This window comes from Centruroides vittatus, unplaced genomic scaffold (assembly GCF_030686945.1).
Source record: "Centruroides vittatus isolate TY-2023 unplaced genomic scaffold, ASM3068694v2 contig_458, whole genome shotgun sequence".
Taxonomy (NCBI): domain Eukaryota; kingdom Metazoa; phylum Arthropoda; class Arachnida; order Scorpiones; family Buthidae; genus Centruroides; species Centruroides vittatus.
This window is the reverse complement of record NW_027122254.1, coordinates 748,620-771,782: the sequence shown is the minus strand read 5'-3', so window position 1 is coordinate 771,782 and position 23,163 is coordinate 748,620. Positions and strand designations below refer to the sequence as shown.

At 31.5% G+C, this 23,163-nt stretch overlaps 2 protein-coding genes across 2 annotated transcripts in view; one reads left to right on the top strand and one right to left on the bottom strand.

The window, feature by feature from the left end:
- Positions 1-16,670, top strand: part of Pex19 (peroxin 19) — a 30,124-nt gene extending 13,454 nt beyond the window's left edge. Inside the window, exons 4-8 of the mRNA XM_067272864.1 lie at positions 6,102-6,178; positions 7,735-7,902; positions 7,967-8,137; positions 16,389-16,433; positions 16,497-16,670. Coding sequence (XP_067128965.1) covers positions 6,102-6,178; positions 7,735-7,902; positions 7,967-8,137; positions 16,389-16,433; positions 16,497-16,574 — 539 coding nt within the window. The 3' untranslated portion in view covers positions 16,575-16,670. The remainder of the gene's footprint in view (positions 1-6,101; positions 6,179-7,734; positions 7,903-7,966; positions 8,138-16,388; positions 16,434-16,496) is intronic.
- The window catches only part of LOC136977390 (protein HID1), a 65,040-nt gene continuing 58,540 nt past the window's right edge, over positions 16,664-23,163 (bottom strand). The window contains exons 15-19 of the mRNA XM_067272850.1: positions 17,820-18,098; positions 17,563-17,747; positions 17,245-17,495; positions 17,020-17,178; positions 16,664-16,955 (exon numbers count right to left, since the gene is read on the bottom strand). Of these exons, the coding sequence (XP_067128951.1) occupies positions 16,892-16,955; positions 17,020-17,178; positions 17,245-17,495; positions 17,563-17,747; positions 17,820-18,098 (938 nt within the window). The 3' untranslated portion in view covers positions 16,664-16,891. The remainder of the gene's footprint in view (positions 16,956-17,019; positions 17,179-17,244; positions 17,496-17,562; positions 17,748-17,819; positions 18,099-23,163) is intronic.

Sequence of the window (23,163 nt, the reverse complement as noted above, 5' to 3'; positions counted from 1 at the left end):
ATAATGTCAATAAATCAATAAATAATGTGTGTGTGATTGTTGTCCATCATGGAGACGAGCCAAGATCCATAAACTTATTTCAAAAAAGCAGCAAGAAACTTCACACTACTTGGTTATAATTAATAAAATGAATTTCATATTAATAAAGTAAAATGGAACTTCTATGATCATTATTCTATAGATATTTGTATTGTTTTAAAAAATTCATGATAGTGATTCACAGGATTCTAAATTGTGAGTTTAGTGGTCCATAAGGTCAGAAAGGTTGGTGACTGCTGGACTATTTCATTGGATGTGAAACAGCAAATCAGATGATGAATTTGATGAAGTAAGAGTATTTTTATCATGCAAACTATAGCTTCACTTAAGATTAAGGTGCTCAATAATTCAGTGGTGATAACACACAGTGAGTTCATAAAATAATCATGTAAAACATTAGTTTTGACATTTAACATTTTCAATGTGAGACATGTTACCTTTATACAAAAAATCAACAGATATTGCAAAATACATTTTGAGCGTAATAGTCCTATTCAGTTCCATTTTGTCTGGTTCCTACATTGTTATTAAAAGTCCAAATCAATAAACAAAAAATGAAATTGAAAATTAGCTCCTTTCATAACTTGGATCTTAAATCATTGATTTCTTTTATATTTTCTAAGTGCTTAGAAAAAAATGTTTTTTTCCAAATTGAGCTAATTTGTAATTAATTTAACTACATTTTAATTCTGCAAATCAATACATTGAAATTCATTTAGTTTGTTACTCTGCCTACATATTTTATGAATTTTGTAGTTTTTCAATGAATGTAGAATGTGGGAGAATGTGAAAAGATTAAAATAATGGTTGCCCAGTAACTGTTGAAAGTGGGAATTTGGAGGCTATGAATGTCTGAGTTTTCATAATTTTCAAGATTATGTGCATATTTAAATGATTTGTTTAAAAATTTTCAATTTGATTCTGAAAGTTTGAGTTCAAATATAACATTAATTGATTTACTCAATTCTTATAATTTCTGAAATAATTTTTTTTGTCAAAAATAAAAAATGTTATTAAATTCTCTACAAACTTCAGTCAAAAAATAATTGAAAAACATATTTAAAGTACCATATTTTCCCAAAAATAAGACCTAGCATGATTTTTCAGGATGCTCGCAATATAAGACCTATCCCTAAAATAAGTTCATAAGATCAGCAGCCAGATGATTGTATTTAATAAACTACATCCATTGCAATCCACAACAAATGTATTGAATTATAAAATAATACAGTAGCCCCTCATCATATCATGCTTGTTGAAAGAGAGAGAAATAGCATATAACCGAGCACTAAAGATTTGAGATTTTATTAAACAGATTATACATGCTATGGAATCTATTCTTCCATCAGCAAGTATTTCTGATATAAAATAAGCTAAGTTTTTCAATACTGAATTTTATTCGTGGTTATATCATATTGATTGATGTTTACGTAAATGTTGAATGCCCATGAATGCCCATTTAGCATTATTGTTTCTTTAACAATGACATTTAAAGACAAATACCTTTGATATAAAAACAAAATATCAGTTACAATTTTATTATACAGTACTCTATTTCATAATAAATTGCATATTAAAACACTGAAAAGCAGTTTTAAAACAACGATGGTATCAAATTTCAATACAGTTTACCTTTAGTACATTGAATTCATCTTGTTAAGCAAATATTTAGACTTTCAAAAAATAATCAAAATATTCAGTTTAATTACTGTAAACATTTGCATCATTTCAAGTTATATAAAGCCAAGTACACACTTCATTTAAATCCTGATTCAGCATTAACAAATGTTAACTTCAGAAGTTGTTAGTTAATAAAAAGAAAGTACTTTTTGGTTTTCAAGTTTTTATTCAATTTTAGCATTGTTTTGTTTTGTTCACTGTTTACAATTTATTTTGTTTAAAGTTTTTTTTTTAAATTCTATACATAAATGTTTTCATGAAAAGAAAGAAAACCTATTCTACAACTTCATGCTATTATTTAAAAGCCTGTGTAATGTTACATTTGTTTTCTTTCATTATTCATTAGTGTATTTTTATAAAATTTTTCCTTTAAGATATATAATAAAAACCAAAATTATTCTATTTTTAAAATGATTAAATTATAGAAAATTAAATACAGTAGAATCTGCTTATTGTAATTAGTTTGGGACTCATCTATTCTGATGATAACTGACTGATAACATTAAACAAGATAAGTAAGATTACAGTTATTGAAAATTCTGGTTTTGTTGACTGATATTACATGTGTTGATTTGTTTTATGAAACCGTGTCTTGTTCTATAAATTTAGACTTGATAAACACTAATGTTGTGTGTTTTTTCTTCAAAGACACTTGGCAAGTTTTCTATCAGATATCTTTATTCATTCTCGTTGATACAGTACTGCTTCTGTACACGTTTCGGATCTTGCCCCTCTCCTCAGTCAACTGTTGATTATCTTTTTTTAAAAAAATGTAAAATCTTGTTAACTGTATACATTACGGTTGTAAGAAGTTCATCAACTATAAAAAGTGCATTATAACTTTAAAAGTTCGCTGTAAGACATAAAAATATATTGCAAATATAAAAGATTTTTAAAACTGTTTCTGCCCCCTTTTTCCCTTCCACCCCTTTTTTTGACGTTTACATTGGTACGGTTAGTGTTGCCATGTATGGTGTTCGCCGCCTTGTGGTTGTTTACCAAAGCTTTTTTGCAGGCTCATTTTTTCAAAGAAATTGTTTTTTCCAAAATATTTTGATTTATAATATATTAAGCCAGTTGTCGTTTATTTTAAGGCTTAGGTTTTTATTTATATTGTCTTTACTTTTTATAATTTCTATGGTTTCTTTAAACTTCCAGTTGTACGTTAATTTTTCTTTATGCAGTATTTTGACGTTATCTTTGTCTATGTTGCAGTTATTTAGAGTACAATGTTCGTAAAATGCAGAATTTATTCTATTGTATTTTAAGTCAGCTATATGTTCTTTCAGTCTAATTTTTACTTTTCTTTTTGTTTCTCCTATGTAATATTTTTTATTTTTGCAGGTACACGGAATTTTATATACTGCACTTTGAGTTTCGGTCGGTATTTGTTGGTTTTTTAACGGGTTCGAGGTTAACAGCTTGCTCTCCATTTTTTGATATGTTGGTGCTAATTTGTAGTTTATTCTTTTTATTTCTGTATTGATTTGTTCATATAAGCCTTTGATATAAGGAAATTTAATATATTTTGTTTTAGTTACTTGTTTATTTTGGTTAAGCGTTTGTGGGTTATTGAGTCTGGTTTCCCATCGGTTTAACAGTCTTTGCGGGAATCCTGCTAGGAGAAATTTCGTTCTTAATTCCATGAGGTCTTCATATATGTGTACTTCTTGGCTTGTCCGGTTTTTTATTTTGTCATATTCCATTTTATATATATTGTACTTGACGTATAACGGCATTTTTGAGTGGTATCTAATTGTTTCTTGGTTAGAACTCGGTTTTTTGAATGTTCTATATTCTAGATGTTGTTTTAGTCTTGTTATTGTAATATCTAGGTAATTTATTGTTTGTCTTGTTATATCTTCGTTTTCTATTTTAAATTTTATTGCGTTGTGTATATCATTTACTTGCTTGTTAATTTCTTCTATATTAATTTCTGTTTCGTCGTATATTATTAAAATGTCGTCAACGTATCTTTTGTAAAATTTTACGCCTGGTATGTTATATATTATATTATCAATATCTATCATAATCAGTTCGGCAAGTTTTGGGCCGATCACCGATCCCATGCTTATTCCTTCTGTTTGGGTATAATATTCTCCGTTGGTTTCGAAGTAGTTACTTCTATATGTGAATTCTATTAAGTCTATTATTTCTTTGTTGACATTTAAATTATTAAGCTTTTCTTCTATTATGTCCCAAGTTATTGATGGATACACATCAACTATGTCTAGGCTAGCATTCTGTCGGGAATCCTGCTAGGAGAAATTTTGTTTAGTTCCTGTATAGAAGACAAAATCGGTATAGAAGACAAGTACAGAATGGCTAGCCTAGACATAGTTGATGTGTATCCATCAATAACTTGGGACATAATAGAAGAAAAGCTTAATAATTTAAATGTCAACAAAGAAATAATAGACTTAATAGAATTCACATATAGAAGTAACTACTTCGAAACCAACGGAGAATATTATACCCAAACAGAAGGAATAAGCATGGGATCGGTGATCGGCCCAAAACTTGCCGAACTGATTATGATAGATATTGATAATATAATATATAACATACCAGGCGTAAAATTTTACAAAAGATACGTTGACGACATTTTAATAATATACGACGAAACAGAAATTAATATAGAAGAAATTAACAAGCAAGTAAATGATATACACAACGCAATAAAATTTAAAATAGAAAACGAAGATATAACAAGACAAACAATAAATTACTTAGATATTACAATAACAAGACTAAAACAACATCTAGAATATAGAACATTCAAAAAACCGAGTTCTAACCAAGAAACAATTAGATACCACTCAAAAATGCCGTTATACGTCAAGTACAATATATATAAAATGGAATATGACAAAATAAAAAACCGGACAAGCCAAGAAGTACACATATATGAAGACCTCATGGAATTAAGAACGAAATTTCTCCTAGCAGGATTCCCGCAAAGACTGTTAAACCGATGGGAAACCAGACTTAATAACCCACAAACGCTTAACCAAAATAAACAAGTAACTAAAACAAAATATATTAAATTTCCTTATATCAAAGGCTTATATGAACAAATCAATACAGAAATAAAAAGAATAAACTACAAATTAGCACCAACATATCAAAAAATGGAGAGCAAGCTGTTAACCTCGAACCCGTTAAAAAACCAACAAATACCGACCGAAGCTCAAAGTGCAGTATATAAAATTCCGTGTACCTGCAAAAATAAAAAATATTACATAGGAGAAACAAAAAGAAAAGTAAAAATTAGACTGAAAGAACATATAGCTGACTTAAAATACAATAGAATAAATTCTGCATTTTACGAACATTGTACTCTAAATAACTGCAACATAGACAAAGATAACGTCAAAATACTGCATAAAGAAAAATTAACGTACAACTGGAAGTTTAAAGAAACCATAGAAATTATAAAAAGTAAAGACAATATAAATAAAAACCTAAGCCTTAAAATAAACGACAACTGGCTTAATATATTATAAATCAAAATATTTTGGAAAAAACAATTTCTTTGAAAAAATGAGCCTGCAAAAAAGCTTTGGTAAACAACCACAAGGCGGCGAACACCATACATGGCAACACTAACCGTACCAATGTAAACGTCAAAAAAAGGGGTGGAAGGGAAAAAGGGGGCAGAAACAGTTTTAAAAATCTTTTATATTTGCAATATATTTTTATGTCTTACAGCGAACTTTTAAAGTTATAATGCACTTTTTATAGTTGATGAACTTCTTACAACCGTAATGTATACAATTAACAAGATTTTACATTTTTTTAAAAAAAGATAATCAACAGTTGACTGAGGAGAGGGGCAAGATCCGAAACGTGTACAGAAGCAGTACTGTATCAACGAGAATGAATAAAGATATCTGATAGAAAACTTGCCAAGTGTCTTTGAAGAAAAAACACACAACATTAGTGTTTATCAAGTCTGATATTACGTGATTAATTATATAAATTTTTTATTAATTCTTATATAGTTTTCTGGTTATTGTCTATAGCATGTAATTGAAGTAACAATGCCAACAATTTAAATGATTAACATTTAATTTGCTTGCTTTAAACATAAGCAATAATTAAGACTGATAATGACTGTATTGTCAACCATACATTGAGACTGATTAAATATAGATAATTTAAACTATCAATTTTTTTGCACTATGACAATGATGATCATCATAGTTACAATAAGTAGTTTTAGGTTTTGTTTTGGGGAACTAATTCTAATAACATTACATGAATGATGATGATATCTATAAGTGAATGCTATTGTATTTATAAAAATTAATTTATGAATTAATTTTTGATACCTAAATTTCATTCAATTTTATTTACTTTGTTTTATAAATTATTATCAGAAACAACAGATGAGGATTTTGCTGCATCGCTAGCGAATACTTTGAAAGGATTGGCTGAAAATACAGAGAATATTTTTGTAAATATTTTTATATTTTATTAAGAATTTAAAATAAATAAATAAATAATATATAATATATATATATATATATATATTATATATATTCATTCATAATTTAATTCATTATTGATATTAATTTTTATATACTTTTAATTCCTACTTTTTAAAGTATAGGTATAGGCTCGCTTAACAAATGTTCCAAGAAATATTAAGTGGTGTATATATATAATCATTTATAAAATTTAATGCAGTCTAAATCTCATTGTAATTTATTTACTCAGCATGCATTTAATATTTCTTTCTTTTAATAATGGAAAATCAGCATCTGGGCCTGCTTGAATTAGATTTCAATTTGAATTATTTGTAGTACACAGCAAGGTATCAGTCTGCTGTTGTGATCATCTGATTCAAAACTGAATATTAATGAATAAAAGTTGCTAGAATGACAAAGTAGCCTTCAACAGAACTTTTTTTTATACTTCTATCAGAATCTGGAGTTACGGAAGAGCGTGAGTGTGAGGAAGATTGAAACCTCTTAATCATCATATAGTCTGAAAAGGAGGCATCGAGGCTATTTTGTAATTTTAGGAACTTCTATTTGCTGAAATATGAACTTCTGATTCTGCAATTTATTATACTTACTGATAGAATCAATGCTTTAAATTCCATCTTCTGTGCAGTATATTTGTATGAGAATCTGGATATGATGATGCAAACTAACTCAGCAAGAACAGGAATTTTCCTCTATGGAATTATTGTGATTTCCTTTTTGTTAAAAGCATTGTGAATGTGTCTTACTTCCAACAAATGGTTTCAAATGCCAAAGTTTATTTTTCATGTAAAAAGATCCAGAAAAGAAATTTCTTGGCCTTTTTATAAATCAACTTCATAAGTTACTTTGCTTTTTCAGAAGTAGAATATTTAAATGACTTTATAGAATTAGGTATATAAATAACAAATTGACAAAGAAGTCTTTCAGTTCTTGAAAATTTACTGTTATAAAATCATTCTAATGATACTATATAATTTCCTAAATTATTACAGTAATGGAAAAAGTGCTATGGATATAATGATTGAGCAGATGCAGAAACTTATATTGCAAAACCCTCCTCCAAGTTATATATTGTGCTGTGCCAAGACACAACTGAACTGCCCACTATTGGCCAAACTGCTTTATATCTTATTATTAAATTAGTCTTAATAGAGCCCATTAAATAATGCCATAGATTATTTTGCAACGCTAATTGAATCAGATTATTGCATATGTCTTAAATTTTTATAATTATTTGAAGAAAACAGTAACACTTTTATGATTTGATACTTAATTTATATTCCTATTATTTATAATAAACTCAATTTTCCACATAAATCTGTCTACTTGAAATCAAATTTGTTCTAATTTACTTTTTTCAAACCATCATCATCAAATTTCTTGAACTGAATGCTCACTTTTTTATCCAATTTTGGTATAAGTAACTAGAAAACTAATTTTTGCTTATAAATCCATTTATAAATATTTATGAAATGATATAAGTAAATATTGTAAATTTAAAGTTTTATATTTATCTAATTAGGAGACTTCAAACGAAGATTTTAAACAACTACTTAATAATTTAGCTAAAGACAACGAAGCTGGAAGTGATGACATCATGCCAAATTTTCTACCATTGATGCAAGACATCATGCAAAAATTACTGTCCAAAGAGCTGCTGTATCCAGCATTAAAAGATATAGTTGATAAGGTGGGCACATTTTATAACTTTTATGGATTCAAGCGTTCTACTTTCTGACACTTTTTTTAAATAGTATCCGAAGTGGTTAGAAGATGCTCGAGGAACGCTGCAACAGAAAGAGTATGACTGCTACAACCAACAATATCAACTAATGAAGGAAATCTGCGAGGAATTCGAGAAGGAAGATGACGACAACAGACTAGATAAGGAAAAATTTGATAAAATTTTAAATTTAATGCAGAAGGTAGGCAGATTAAAGTTTAGTTTGGTTTGATTTTAAATTATTAAACCCATTAATGAAAACAAAAATTGAATATTAATTCTTTGGCACTTTATAAAAATGTTAAGGAAAGGAAAGGAAAAGTTTAAATTATCTTTGTCAGTTTCTAGTTGGTCTTTATTTAGCATACTAGAAATTTACTGTACATTAAATATTTTGAAATTGCTACAGGGATGTAGCAGCAAGAAATTATCACTTAATGATATGTAATAGATTCCTATTTCTACGATCTAATTGGTTCTCGGAAAACAATAGTTTTATTTACAATGACAAACCACAGTTCTGTGTTGTAAATTAAAGTTTTTTAGAGTATAAACATAGTATAAAAATTTATATCAGTCGTAAAGCAGAACACAGTGTAATGCATTCTGCATTACAACCAAATAATGTGAGTCATTATATATGACATTTGGTGGACAGATGACCAAGACGAATCAGGTTTAGGTTGGTTCAGTTTGAAACCCTTAGAAACTGAACAGTGCGCCCCGGGGCCGTCGACTCCTGCGGAAACATCGGAAAACTTTCTTTTTCGACCTTCGTCATCTGGAAAAGGGACCCAGAAGATTTGACCTCCATCGCCCAATAAAAGTGTATTGTTGTTGTAAGAACCTTTCGTTATATAAACGGGTTAAAGATGAATAGTTCGTCTAGGAAAGTTTTTCCTACCCCCACACGTTAGACGTGACGGCGCGACAATCCTGATTAACGCAGTCGGTCGGCAAACCTCACACTAAGACGAAATCCTGCAGACGCAGTAGTTCCGTTGGTACTGTACATAACAGGGATGAGTTAATTTGCTTGTGCCAGTAATTATAGGTGGCATATGAGTCGATCAAAATGGCTGCCACAAAGGGTATAACGTGTTTGACAACGTACGAGAGTTACTTGTGTTGTCTTTTTAATAACTTTTCTCTCTGTAGTCAAAACATTTTATTCGCATTTGTACCCGACATTAATCCTAGTTGATTTCGTAGTTGTTTATGTCACGATGATTACACTTTGTGACATTTTAGAATATGTGGCTGATCGAAAAAGATGTCTTACAGAAGGAGAGGAAATACTAAAACTGATAACTTCACATCTATCCAGCTCTTTCTCAGCAAACAATTCACTTCAGTTTCACCACAGCTAATTTTGCTGAGCTTAAAATTCTTTTATACAAATGTTTTCACTCTATCTAATATAGGCCATCGTCAGGTTTAATATTATAAATGTTCCAAAATGGAATGTACCGTTTTCGAATATTTTACATATTTAAAATTCAAAAAAGTAATTTAACTTTAAAATAAATTGAAAGAAGTGTGTATATTAAATAAATAAATAAACAAATAAAACATAGAAAACAAAGCTAAGTAGAAAGAAATGATTTAAGGGTTTTTAAGTGCCATTCTTTTTTCTATTGTATACTTCCACACTGTTGGAAGCGCATTAACATCCATAGCATTTAGACAACTGTTTTTCATTTTATTTTTATAAATATCCACCTTTTCCATCTCCTACGCAATGGATGGAGAGTGCACCGTTTAAATGACTTTAGCCTTTTCCCATTTTACAATCGTTCCTTCAGTCTGTGCTATAATTGATAATATTGTATTGTTGTGTCGTTTGTCAACATTGTATCAAATGCTCTTTTTCTTAAAATTGTATGTATGTTCTCGCTTATGACAAAGAACACAACACTATTAGCAATTATGGCACAGACTGAAGGAGCGATTGTAAAATGGGAAGAGGCTAAAGTCATTTAAACAGTGCACTCTCCATCCATTGCGTAGGAGATGGAAAAGGTGGATATTTATAAAAGTAAAATGAAAAACAGTTGTCTAAATGCTATGGATGTTAATGCGCTTCCAACAGTGTGGAAGTATACAATAGAAAAAAGAATGGCACTTAAAAACCCTTAAATCATTTCTTTCTACTTAGCTTTGTTTGTTTTATTTGTTTATTTATTTAATATACACACTTCTTTCAATTTTAAATAACTTACATTAAAATAAATTGAAAAAAATAATTTAAAATATTCAAAAACAGTATGTTCCATTTTGAAACATTTATAATATTAAACCTGACGATGGCCTATATTAGATAGGGTAAACACTTTGTTAGAATAGAAACTACTTTATACCCATAGTAGCCACATTATATAGTTCACACCAATACTGCTAGGTGTCAGATCTATTGTTGGCACAAGCGAATATTTATCGTTTTCACTCATCAGGTACTCTGTTTTCCTCCTCCTGTTCTGCCACCCACTCTTTAGTTGCACCCTTAATACCACTAAGTAATGGTCCAAGCCACAGTAAACTCCTCTCATAACTTTGTCTCCTCCATTACACAACAAAATCTATTATACTCCTCTGATCTTTTGTATGATTTTCTCATGTATACTGATGAATGGTCTTATGTGGAAAAAAGGTGTTGGAGACCCATAGGTTTCTTTCCACACACAGCTCAACCAATTGCTCTCCATTATCATTCACCTGGGGGTCATTGTATAAACCTAGCACTCTCTCAAATGTGTTTTCAGCACCCACCACACACCTATCTATTCATATTTCCAGTTATAATCACACTCATCCAGGATATCTCAACTTTTCCCAAAGCTTGTCTCTTTTCAGCAGCCACTGGGGCATACACAATGATGACAATCACTCTGTGCATCTTCACTTTGAAGTGCACTCAAGTCTTTCATTCACTTGCTTATACTCCTTCATGTGTGCATTAACTAAAACACCTACTCCTGCATTTTCTCTCTTTCTCTTGCACATCAGACCAGATTAACACATTCCCATTCACATCCATCCATACACTCCTTGCCTTTCACTTTTGCCTCATTCATACAAATAATGTCTGACCTATTTTCAGTAATTTTCCTTATTAATTCATTTACTTTATCTCTCGTCCACATACTCAATTGACATTCACATTTAAGTTTTCTTTTTCTCATTAGCCTATTCTAGTCATGTCACTTTCTGGTTGGTGGAGAACAACTCTCAAAGTCAATCCCCACTACTCCCAGATCCTGCCTTTTTTTTAACAAGAGAAAATTTTTATATTATGGGAGAGTTAGCCTCACATCCAACTCCCCAATCTAGAGGATCTGTTTGGCATGGTACCCTGTCGGGACCAAACCTAGGTACTGACAAGGTCTAGAAGGCATGCAAACCTGCTTGCCACATCAAAGTGGAGATCTTGGGGCAGGTACTAAAATAAATTCAGACTACCATCCTGTATTAATAATTAGCATTTACTTTTAAACCTAATTTAGCATGATATATTCCCATATGATAAAATTTCTAATATTTACACATATACTTTCTCAGTTTTCTTGTACTAATTGCATACTATATTAATAGTCTAAAACTGTAAGGATGCCAACAGAATAAGTTATAAATCTCAGAATTAAGTATTTTAATTTTTTATGGGTTGCATGTAGATGTCTGAACCTAGAACTTCTTAAAAATTCTGGCTTTTGGCTTCCTAATCTGTCATATTTTATAACAATTAAATGTAATGTAAGCCAGAGAATAAATACATTACGATACACTAAATGATTTTGATAAGCATTTTCAATTGCATCTAGCCATAAATATTGCATAAATATAATTGTTCTACAAAACTGCTTTAAGATACCAAATTGGAAGTGGCATAGTTAACACAGTAAATATGCCTGAATGGAAAAAATTCCTAATTGTTTAGTGATGGAAACAGATAATCTGGCAAATTTTCCATGCCACTACACCAACCCACTGCTAATTTTTGGGAGTACTCAATGTTGCCAGATATACAGTACAATAATTTGATATTAAGTGAAAATTCATGTTTGTGAATCAGTACAAGTTGATTAATAAAGAAAGAACAGAGTATTTTAAAGGTGTAGGACAATGTGATTAGCTGTCGAGTTAAGTGCATAATAACTTAAGTGATTTTGCTGGATTACTGATAGGTTTTCTTCTGTTTGCAATAAATTGGATAACTATTTGAATTTGTCGAAGTTTTCTTTCAGAGAAACATTTTTAGAATTAATTCTTTGACATTACAAATTTTTCTCGAATGAAATTCATTTGTGTAAATTACATATGGTTCCAATCTGAGCCCGTATGCTTAAAGGAGGGGGAAACTATTGGAAGTATGATTTTGGAATGAAGAACTTGCATAGAATTTAAATAAAAATGCTGATATAGAAATATTAATTGTAATTGTAATTTACAGTCTAATAGTGACTTAACTTCACTAGATGATTTTATAAAAGAAAAGAACTCATGCATCTGTGTGCAATTATTAAAACTGTCAACAATTGTAATTATATAACCTATTTAATTTTAAACATTCATTTCTAGCAATTGAATGATGCACACAACTGATCATTGATATAACTTTTTTCCCCCCTCAATACTGGTTCATATTATACAATTACAGTTGTTAATTTTAAATAAACAGCAGCCATGCAAATGATTCTTGGCACCAGTGACAAACAAAATACAGAAATAAATTGACACCGAAGGGTTGCTTCTGGTGAGAATTGACACAACGAGCTATTTTCTTTTCCTTCTTTCCCTTCTTCCCAATTTGAGATTAAATGCTTGATGTGAAAAGCCCAGACCATTCTTTGCCGCAAGATTGAATCTATGAGGGCGTGGAAATTTCTGTCTCTTATTTATTAGTGGTGGTGTGCATTTATTCCTTCAATTAAACTGCACAATTTACTAAAGGAATTTATCTAGATTTTTTACAGTGTGACCATTTTCTCTCAACTCCATTTTACTCTAACAGTTATTTCAAGGAAACAATTTAAGAAAAAGTTTTGTTGAATTTTCTTCTTAATATTTTGATCACTACAGGAAATTTTCATATTCTCTCCAACCAAACTATCTGTGATTGACTTGAATAGAACAAAAAAAAAAAAGCATGGCTTATTGCATTGCCTTTGGCATCCCAGAAATTTTTTGGTAAACAAATTGCCATTTGTTGAGTGATTTGCAGATTAAATAGGAGTTGTGAAAGACTTCAAATCAGAATGAATAATATTTGAGTAGCTGATTTCCAAAAGGTGCCAAATCCAACTTTTCAAAATACAATAAACACCAGTCTTTGTACAAAATACTACTAAACTTCCGGTATGACTTTATTCTGCCAAAACCCGTTATACATACATTTTTCCGCAGCAAAGTGTGTCAAATCCTTCAATTTTCTTACAAATGAACAAAAATGATTTAGCAGCAACTGCTTGAGCATTAATGTTGATCTGTAATATGGCTACCTTCTATATAAATACTAGCTGACCCGGCCACGCGTTGCTGTGGCTCAAAATGTATCTATTATAAATGTATAACACTTCCCCCGTGGGGGGAATTTCAAAAAATCCCTTCTTAGTGTACATTCTCTTGACGTACCCTATTAAAACGCAATCAAAAACGCATCTAAAATAGTATAATAAAAGCCGAGTTCTTCACAGTAAGCCTTAATCCCGTCACTTTTCCCGCTGGGGAATATCGAAAAATCCCTTTTTAGTGTATATTCTGTTGACGTAACCTATTAAAACGCAATTAAAAACGCAAAAAAACTGCATGTAAAATAGTATAATAGAAGCCGAGTTCTTCACAGTAAGCCTTAATCCCGTCCATCACCCCCACTGGGGGGAATTTCGACGTGTATATTATATAAAAACACGTGCGTATTCGAATGCAACGTTGTGTCAAAATTTCAAAGGAATCGGTAGGAACAAACGAACGTTATATTTTATTTATATAGATAGATTGAGAATGGACTGAAGCAGATCATTTTCTCAGAAAAGCATAATGCCTCACAGAAAAGCAAACTTAGGTCGTCAGAAGTTAGCGCCATCTGTTGGACATAAAAGCCTTAATCCATATATAAATATATTTTTGAAAGGGGGGAAATGGTGTAGGGGTATGAAAAATAGATAGTAGCCGATTCTCAGACCTACTGAATATGCATATGAAATTTGGTAAAAATCGGTAAAGCCGTTTCGGAGGAGTTAGGTAACTAACATTGTGACACGAGAATTTTATATATAAGATGATGTTACTGTTTCAGTACCTTCATTTTTACTAAAACTAGTATTAATAAATTACATAAATAAAGTATTAATGATGTAGAGGTTGAAGACTTAGTTGTTATAATGAACGACTCATTAAGATAAATGGAAAAAACATGCAAGCAAATTTACTACAGTTTGACAGGAAAGACTCCGAAAGCTGCTTCGTGCCTGCAACTTATTACCATTGTGCAAAATCTCTTCACAAAAATATCTTCATTTTTAATGTCTTTCAAAAGAGAACTGAATATACATCATTTCGCAAAGCCAATTGAACTAAAGTGGTCTCGTCCAGATCGAGGTAAATCTATTTGTCACAAAGTTGAAGGCATTGGGATCTGAATACCAAATTGATGATTAGATTGCTGCTGTAAAATATTTTATGCCAACTAAAAGACAATTTAAAATAGTTGTATGCCTACCCTTACTTTCGGTTGTATTCTTATTACTCTTGCATCGGACCATCCTGTGACAAGCAACTATCGTCAGTTCCACAAGGCTTGAACTTGGTGCCTTTGGAATCTCAAGTAAAAAAGGCAAAGCAGGACAATGTCAAAAGATTGCTAGATTTAATGGAATTGGAGTATATGCGTTGGAATTTTACAGTAAACAGATGAGAGCATATATTATGAACAGGAAGGAGAACCTATTGAAATCAGTTTTGTAACTTTTGTTTAGGCTATTCAAAGTCATGTTTTCTCTATTATGTCAGCAAGGAAATGAATATTATCAATTATTTTTCTATCCATAGATGTAGAACCCTAAGTTTTTCCTCCAAAAGGGGCCAAATCCATAGCTTGTATAACTTGTATGTACCATCATCATGTTTAACAGCCAGATCAAATGTGGAATAAGTCTCTTACATTAAGGTGCCAAAAAATTAGATTGCCACATCAGGTATGTACAACTCTAAGGTGTCTGATTTGTTGCACAGATACATTCAATGGCTCTCTGTAATTCAGTTGGATTGTGCAAATGTCACTTTGGTGCCTTGCAGGACTATGTCCCATGAATATGGGGGTTCAGGCTGGCAACTGAGACTGGTTCAATACTTGACAGGGTTTCAGCTTTGTTCTGCCACCTGTACCCTGTGGAGAGTTACATTAACCTGCTGGTACAAACCATCACAGTCAAGGAACTTATAAAGGGGTGCAAAACATCTGTCTACTGTTTACTACGTCTCATCACTGGTTCCTGTTCATGCCAACAGAACGTACTCCAAATCATGTCAGCTGGAGGATGCTCTGTTCTGATGTGTCCATGGCTTCACGTGGTCATTGCCACACACGAACATGACGAACAGCTTGAAAGAGCTGCAAACAAGATTTGTTTGACCACACTATTCAGTGCCAGTCATCCACCATCTAATTTCAATGTTCTATGGCCCAGGTGAGGCACATTGCCTGATGTCTTAGTGGGTCAATGACTACCACCAAACCTCAAGAATGCAGTGTGTCATTTAGTGCATTGACGGACGGGTTCAGCAGCGCTCATGTTGAAGTTTGATGCGATTTGGTGCAGAGTTAGCTGCGGCAGCACGAGCATCCACGCACTGCATATGCTGCTAATATCTGTCTGGAATTAAACATTCCTGGTAAAGCTTTGAAACTGTTGCATGAGAATATCCAAGAGCATTAACTGATAAGTATTGTATGACATACAAATGTTCTGTATTTCTCCACAAGTTGATGATAAAAGTTCATGTGTTACAATCTCTTAATTTTTGACACGTCAATCCTGTTTTAGAGCATTTGTATAAAAAAAAAACTTGCAATGATTTGATACCTTTAGAAATCAGCTTCATATTTATAAAAATTATTCAAAACAGAACAGGCTTTTACTCAATAGTTTTCTTGATCCAGCATATTATATAAAGTTCTGTGCAAACTAGTTGATAAATATAGTTGCTTTGACAAAGAATGATGTAAAAACACCAAATGGTCCGATCTTGAGTCTGACTAGTTTGTACCTGGCTTTACCTACTGTCACAATTCATAATTTTCTCTTGCATTTTCTTTCAACTACATTACCTTATAGAAACTGAACACACGACAATATTTTGAAATAAAGTGTAATACGAGGAAGTGCAGTGTTTGTACAGTAATGCATTTTTATCTGATAAAGTGAACTACATTTTCAATGACTTATTGGTCTTTTCAGATGCAGGACTGTGGCCATCCTCCAAAAGAACTAATTGGTGAAATGGTAAGTAACAGATATCTGATGGAGTTTGTATGGCCAATTAACGAATGCTCTCTAATATTTCAGCTTCCCTTAATAGAGTTTGACGAACGAGGAAATCCAAAGATATCAAGCCTACAGGGAGATCAGTGTTGTATAATGTAAATCCATTGTTGCATATGATGTATATTATTTACGAAGTTTGTTTGTATAATATTTGTCCGTGCATAGCTTTTGAAAAATAAATACTGGTATTTTACACTTGCTGTAGTCTTTATTTTGAAACAAAAAAAGAAATTTAAAATAAAGTTTTGATTTTTGAGCTGCTTAAGCATATAAAATATTTTGATTCAACAACTGTTGTTAAACAACAAAATTGGGAGAGTGAAAACTCAACATTTTTTTGGACTAGCAGATGTCTTTACTGAAGGAAAAATTAATTTTTTGTACCAGTATGTTTGACTAGACTGATGTTTTATGACTTAGATGCGCTGAATCTCGAACAGTTTTACGTCTGTGTCATACCATATCGGCGGATCGACATTCCTGCAAGAAAGAGGGATAAATACACTTGCACAACATTTGGATGCAAAAACTTACATCTTTTTACCTTAAATAAATGACACCCCACATATATGTACGAAACCACATGGTTGTGCCACTGTTTGCCTGGTATTTTCTGATGAGAATGGGATGCGGAATGGGAAGTAGACCTACTAGTGTTCCGTGTTGCAAGAACTTCAAAATTTCACTTTCGTCTGTCAGGCCTCTGAAAGTGCAATATTAATTACACTACTAAAAAAAAAAATTAAATAAATGGACAATTATTACTTACTTGTCTATACAAATTTTTTCGACTTGAGGAACCAAAACTTGTAATAGTCTCATGATGGTTTGCAATGGTAACTTTTGTTTCCATGAGAGTACCCAGTCCGTTGTGGGAATCCAGGGACCTTGAGTGCCGCTGCTCACACTCTGATTGCTGACTGATCTCCTGCAGGCATTTTGATTTGGAGCCGTTCGAGACTGTCCGGTTTCTGAACCGGAAGAAGTTATTGACGGAGAGGGACTGGCTGGGAGGGATGACTAAAAAGTAATCGATAATTTGGCAAATCTACTTTATGTCAATGTTAAAGAATAAAAATGTAATTACTGGTTTGTTCTCATTTCTGTTATCTTCATTTTCTGCAATTTCTACATTTTTTGAAGTCACCTGTCCTTCGGGTTCCAGACTCTGTGAAACAGCCTCGTTGTCTATTCTGTTATTTGTTTCTGTATCGGGTGGACCATCATGGGCAGAAAGATGTGCCTGTTCTTGCTCGGTCATTTTGTCAATTCCTGGACATGCCATAGGTAGATACACATTAACCTCTTTTTAAAATGTAATAAAAGAATTTAAAATATAATTACGTGGTGTCGCTGCCAGAGATGCATTCAGAGTTCCCTTTTCAGCCAGTTTGGCAGACTGAGATGATACTTCTTCCATATCTTCATCATTATTATTATTATTATTGGGTGAATTGCTTCCGGAGGCATTTCCACCACTCAGACTATTAATACTGGAGGAGGAAGTAAGACGTTTGCACTTGCTCAGAGATTTCTGAATGGTAGAATAGTCTGTGGGCAAATTTGCAAGTGCGTGAAACACATTCCGTTTACGAATGATAGTGTATACTAAGTTTGAATTGCCTGCAAAAAATGGAAGATAAGATTATCATCAAAATGTTGCACTCTTCAGAATAAATATGAAGACTATATTGACTATAACTTGATATCAATTTTGAATTAACTTGCTAATTTAAGAATCTTGTTTGCAAGGATCTCATCTATTCTAGAATCATTTAATACTTTTTGTGCTTAAAACTATGATGGTGATAAGTGCATCCTGTATATGAAGTCCAATTGAAAAAGTAATGGGACTAATTTTTTTACAAAGCAATTATTCAAAATTGTTACATTTTAATGCTAATTCTCTTCTTGGCAAGCCTCTTCTGACAATGCACTTGTTCCATCTTTTTCCAAGCCTAGTACCATCCCCAGAAGTCTTTTTCATCGAGCTGTTGCCTAACATCAAACATCAACATTTAACATCAGAAATTTTTGGATGTTTTTTGGAGGAGCATAAATATACCAATCAGAAGGGTCTTTCCACTACCGCATTGATTTCTTTCACTGTTGATAATAATGTCCACGTTGACTTTGACAATGCCAAATTACTGCAATGGTGCAAGGACCTGGCCGACCTGAAATATCTTGAACAACTGGAGATATTTAAAGTGTTTAAGAGGGGTACAGTACAGCGATTAATTTTAAAAACAGACTCATTAGCAGCTGCCTGAAGGACGTGCTTTGATGTACAATAGGTTCTTGTCAAGTTTGTTTTTATATATTTTATATAAACTTAAAACTGGAATCCAGCTGGAAGACTAATATTTTTATAAACATGTCATTGAGCATGCATCTTCACGATGTGCAACTTTAAACCTTGGAATTTACATTCTTTTACAAGCATTCCATTACATTGAAACCTGACGATGACCGTTTAAAACGGAAGAAAATGTTTGTTTAACAAAAATTAATTGCTCGTTTAATGGTAATTGCTTATTTTTATTGGATGTTCTCAATGGTTTCAAAACAATGATGATTAGAAGTCAAAGAATGACAGTCCTTACACATTCGACAATCACTTGAAGTCAAAGGACATCCTGATCTCGACTAATCCTTCACCAATTCTTGCCCTTCTGAAAACATTTTATGCCAACAAGCATGAACACCTGATGGAACTTTTACAATGCATTAAAAATTGCAGCTGAAACTGACATCATACGCACTCTTTCAAATTTCATATAAAATTTTGCTGAATATCATTGTTTGATACTTTTCTCCATTCTTCTGTAATCACTAGTCAGAAGTACACTCAATAAATCTTCAATATTACACAAGAAGGTTAAAACTTGCACCAAACATTTGGTGCAAGGATTGCACAATTGACTTTGGCAACACTGTAAAATTTGTTCACAATAATGCACAATACAAATTTAGCCTCATTACTTTTCAGTCGGACCTCGTATACAGTGAGACAACCAAATAGTAAAATGTTGATGTTTTGAGCCTCAGAAATCATGGACATGATATTTTGGACTAAAAGTTAGAAATAAAATAATTTCCAAACATTTTCTGAATTAAAACCAAACAATTTCCAGTTGTTTAAAAACAATATTTCCAGTGATCTACTCTATATTCATGCAATTACCAAAAGTGGCTATTTTTCATGGAAATGTTTTAATCCACTATTTTATTACTATTATTTACCAATACTATATCTAACATGATGCACAATATTTTGTTACAGTACATCATCATCAGTTAATTGATATCACCAGCAATTTTAATAATAATAATAATAATAAACATATATACTCCTGAAGACAAGGTATCTTGGCTTCAAAAGCTTTAACAATAGCTATGCATTAATGTCAATGTCAATGTATGGGTAGTAGAGTTAATTGGGAACCAAAAGAAAACAATTGGACATTTAATATTTTATTAAAATTTTAAATATAGGGATTGTTATACGTGGTACGATCCAAAAGTTCGGGGACTGCAGTAATCTATGACAACAAAAGCATGTATTTGGAGTTACAGTGTATGAAATGGATTCTACCAAACCATCTCTACGTGTTCAGGTTAATTTCACCCATGTCATGTGATTAAACCACAAGCACTGCTGTTGGAGGTTTTTCCGGAGAACTCCACTTTGATTATGTCGCAGAACAAAGGTAGACTACCTCCGGAAAAAAACAGCAGTGCTTGTGGTTTAATCACATGACATGGGTGAAATTAACCTGAACACGTAGAGATGGTTTGGTAGAATCCATTTCATACACTGTAACTCCAAATACATGCTTTTGTTGTCATAGATTACTGCAGTCCCCAAACTTTTGGATCGTACCACGTAAAACATTTAATTTAGCGAAATTAAGTAAAAATATATAAATCATTACTGGCTGTCATATGGCATAAGTAAGGAATAGTAATTACTAGGACATTAAGCTGTCACATTTACTTATTGTGCAATTTGGTGTGATAATACAGGCTCACTGGTTCCCATGCAGTTAGTTGTTAACTGTCAATTGTGTTTGTAGCAATACCACCACCAAATGGATAATTTTAGCAAAATTTTATCAAAAGTTTTTACTGCAATAATTCAAGTGACAACAAGTTTGATGGTGGAAATTCAGAATAGCACCCAAATTTTTCTGAAAATGAATGTGACTTGGAATGAAGTGAATCAATCTATCAAGATATATTGGATATTGATGATGAATTAGATGATGTGACTAATTGTGATACTATTACTACTACTTCAAAGAATGCATGGAAATCTATCAGCAATAACTCATCTGTACAGCAACAGGTGTTTCCTCAAATGTTCAGTGAAGGAGTGAAAAACATAAATTTGTGTGAAAATGATCACACAATAAAGTTTTATGAACAGTATGAAATTATTGAACATATAACAGATCTATAGAAATTGTATTGCACTATAAACCATGTGGAATTTTTCAAATAATGAAGAAACTTGTGGTGACTGACTACATAAAATAAATATCCTGAAGAATAAACTTGAAGACATTTACCCAACATTACAATATACCTGGCGAATTTTTATGTATAGATGAGACAATGGTCCCATTTAGAGAACGATTACATTTTCGTCAGTATACTCCAAGGGAACATCACAAATGTTATGATAAATTGGTCAACATTTCTGATACTACTGAATACACTTATGGTAAACAAATTTATCAAAGTAAAAATGAAAAAAAAAAAAAAAACAGGAAAACATTTCCCTATCAACCAGCACTAAGCTTAAGCTAAGTGAAAAGTATTTTGGCAAAGGCCATATATTCATTACACATAATTACTATACATTGTGGAGCTGGCAGAATATTTATTAGAGAGAAGTACACTTCTTATAGGGACATTGAGAAAAAATAGGTAATGCATTTCCAAGGAGGTAGTAAACAAAAAGTTATCTAAAAACAAAATTATTGGAATGCATAATGCAAAGAAAACAGTTGTAGTTAAGCGGAAAGATAAACAGGATGTTCTTATGTTGTCCACAAAACATAACAGAAATAACTTCTACAAGAAATGTAAACAGGAAAAAATAAATAAATTTTGACACCTAAAATAGTTGAAGACTACAATACAGGAGAAACAGATATTAATTGATCTGATCAATATTCCAGTTACTCCAGTGCAGTATGAAAGTCTGTAAAATGGTATCAAAGTTGCAGTGGAGCTAATTTTTGGTACAACCATTGTGAATGTCTATGTTATTTACAATAAGATATTCAAAGAGTTTTTAATGGAGAGCTTACTTGATATCAGTGAAAGTAAAGAACCTGTGGCTAATAACCCCAAAAAACATATTGGAAGGAAGTGGGGATGTTGACTAAAGAAATAGAAAAGTAAGAAAACATTGTGAACCTACTGTGACAGCAATTTGGAAGTTGTGAAGCAGATAAAGCAAGTTTAATACTGAGTTACTACATATTTATCAGTGAAAATTATTTTTATAAAAATCATGAATGATTATTACCTACATATGTATAACTTTCATACTCATTACCTACTTTATTTTATTCTTTCACATTTACCAAAATTTAATAGCATCAATCCCCTAATACCCAAACCCCCTGCAAAATTTCAGAAATTTTTGACAGAAAGCACAGAAGTTATTAAGCTTTCAAAATGGATGAAAAATGGCCTCCACATACGCAAACATTCACAATATAGAAAAATAAATCTCCAAAAATTCTCCAAATTTTTTTTCATTTCTTGACATTTCAAGGTCCTGAGTCCAAAAAAGTGAGGCTACAGCAGTGCATAATCTATAAAAAAAAACAAAAGGCAAGAACTGATGTAAAATCTTTGTGTAACTCTCATCAAAAATATCTTTGAGCAAAGAAAGAGTTGTTTAAGTATATTTAAATACTTCATAATAAATTGTAAGTTGTAAATTTGAAAACAATCACTGAAGTTATTTTTATTTCAAATATGTTTGAAAATGCAATAGCATATTACTTTTCTCACCTTCAGATTGAAGGAATAACTTTAATTGCATGATTATTGTGAAATCAGTGGTTTTCAAACTATTTATATAAAGTATTCATAATAGTTTTAAAAATTTAAATACTAAGATTTAGACAAAGTCATAAGATTCTCAGAGAAAAGAAGAAAGAAAGAAGGCTTTATCATTTGGAAGAAATGTTGCTATTTACATCAGGAATCGAAAAATACATAATGCATTTCTGGATTAAACAATATTATAACCCAATCCATAATTTGTGAGATTTACGCTAAAAAATTCAAGAAGAAATGCAAGTTGTCTTATCAGAAATACAACCTGATATTAGGGACAATGTACTCATCTCTAGGCTAAAATTTCCCAATAAAAGCAATTTTGAATGATAGCAAATTTAAATTTCTTTGCTTTACAATTAGGCTTACAAACAGTATTAGCATGTTTAAATGTTTTGTTTGTAATTTCCATTGTATTATAACAAAGATATTATTAATAAATAATAAAAATAAAAGTTCATTTTATTGTATTTTTTCTTAATTTATAGTGCATTATCACCCATCTTCAATATTCACACAAGGAGGGTATTGTGCACCTAAAGTGTAGTCATTGTGACAAAGTCATGAAAAATTTGAAAACCACAATGTTAAGGTTTTAATCAAT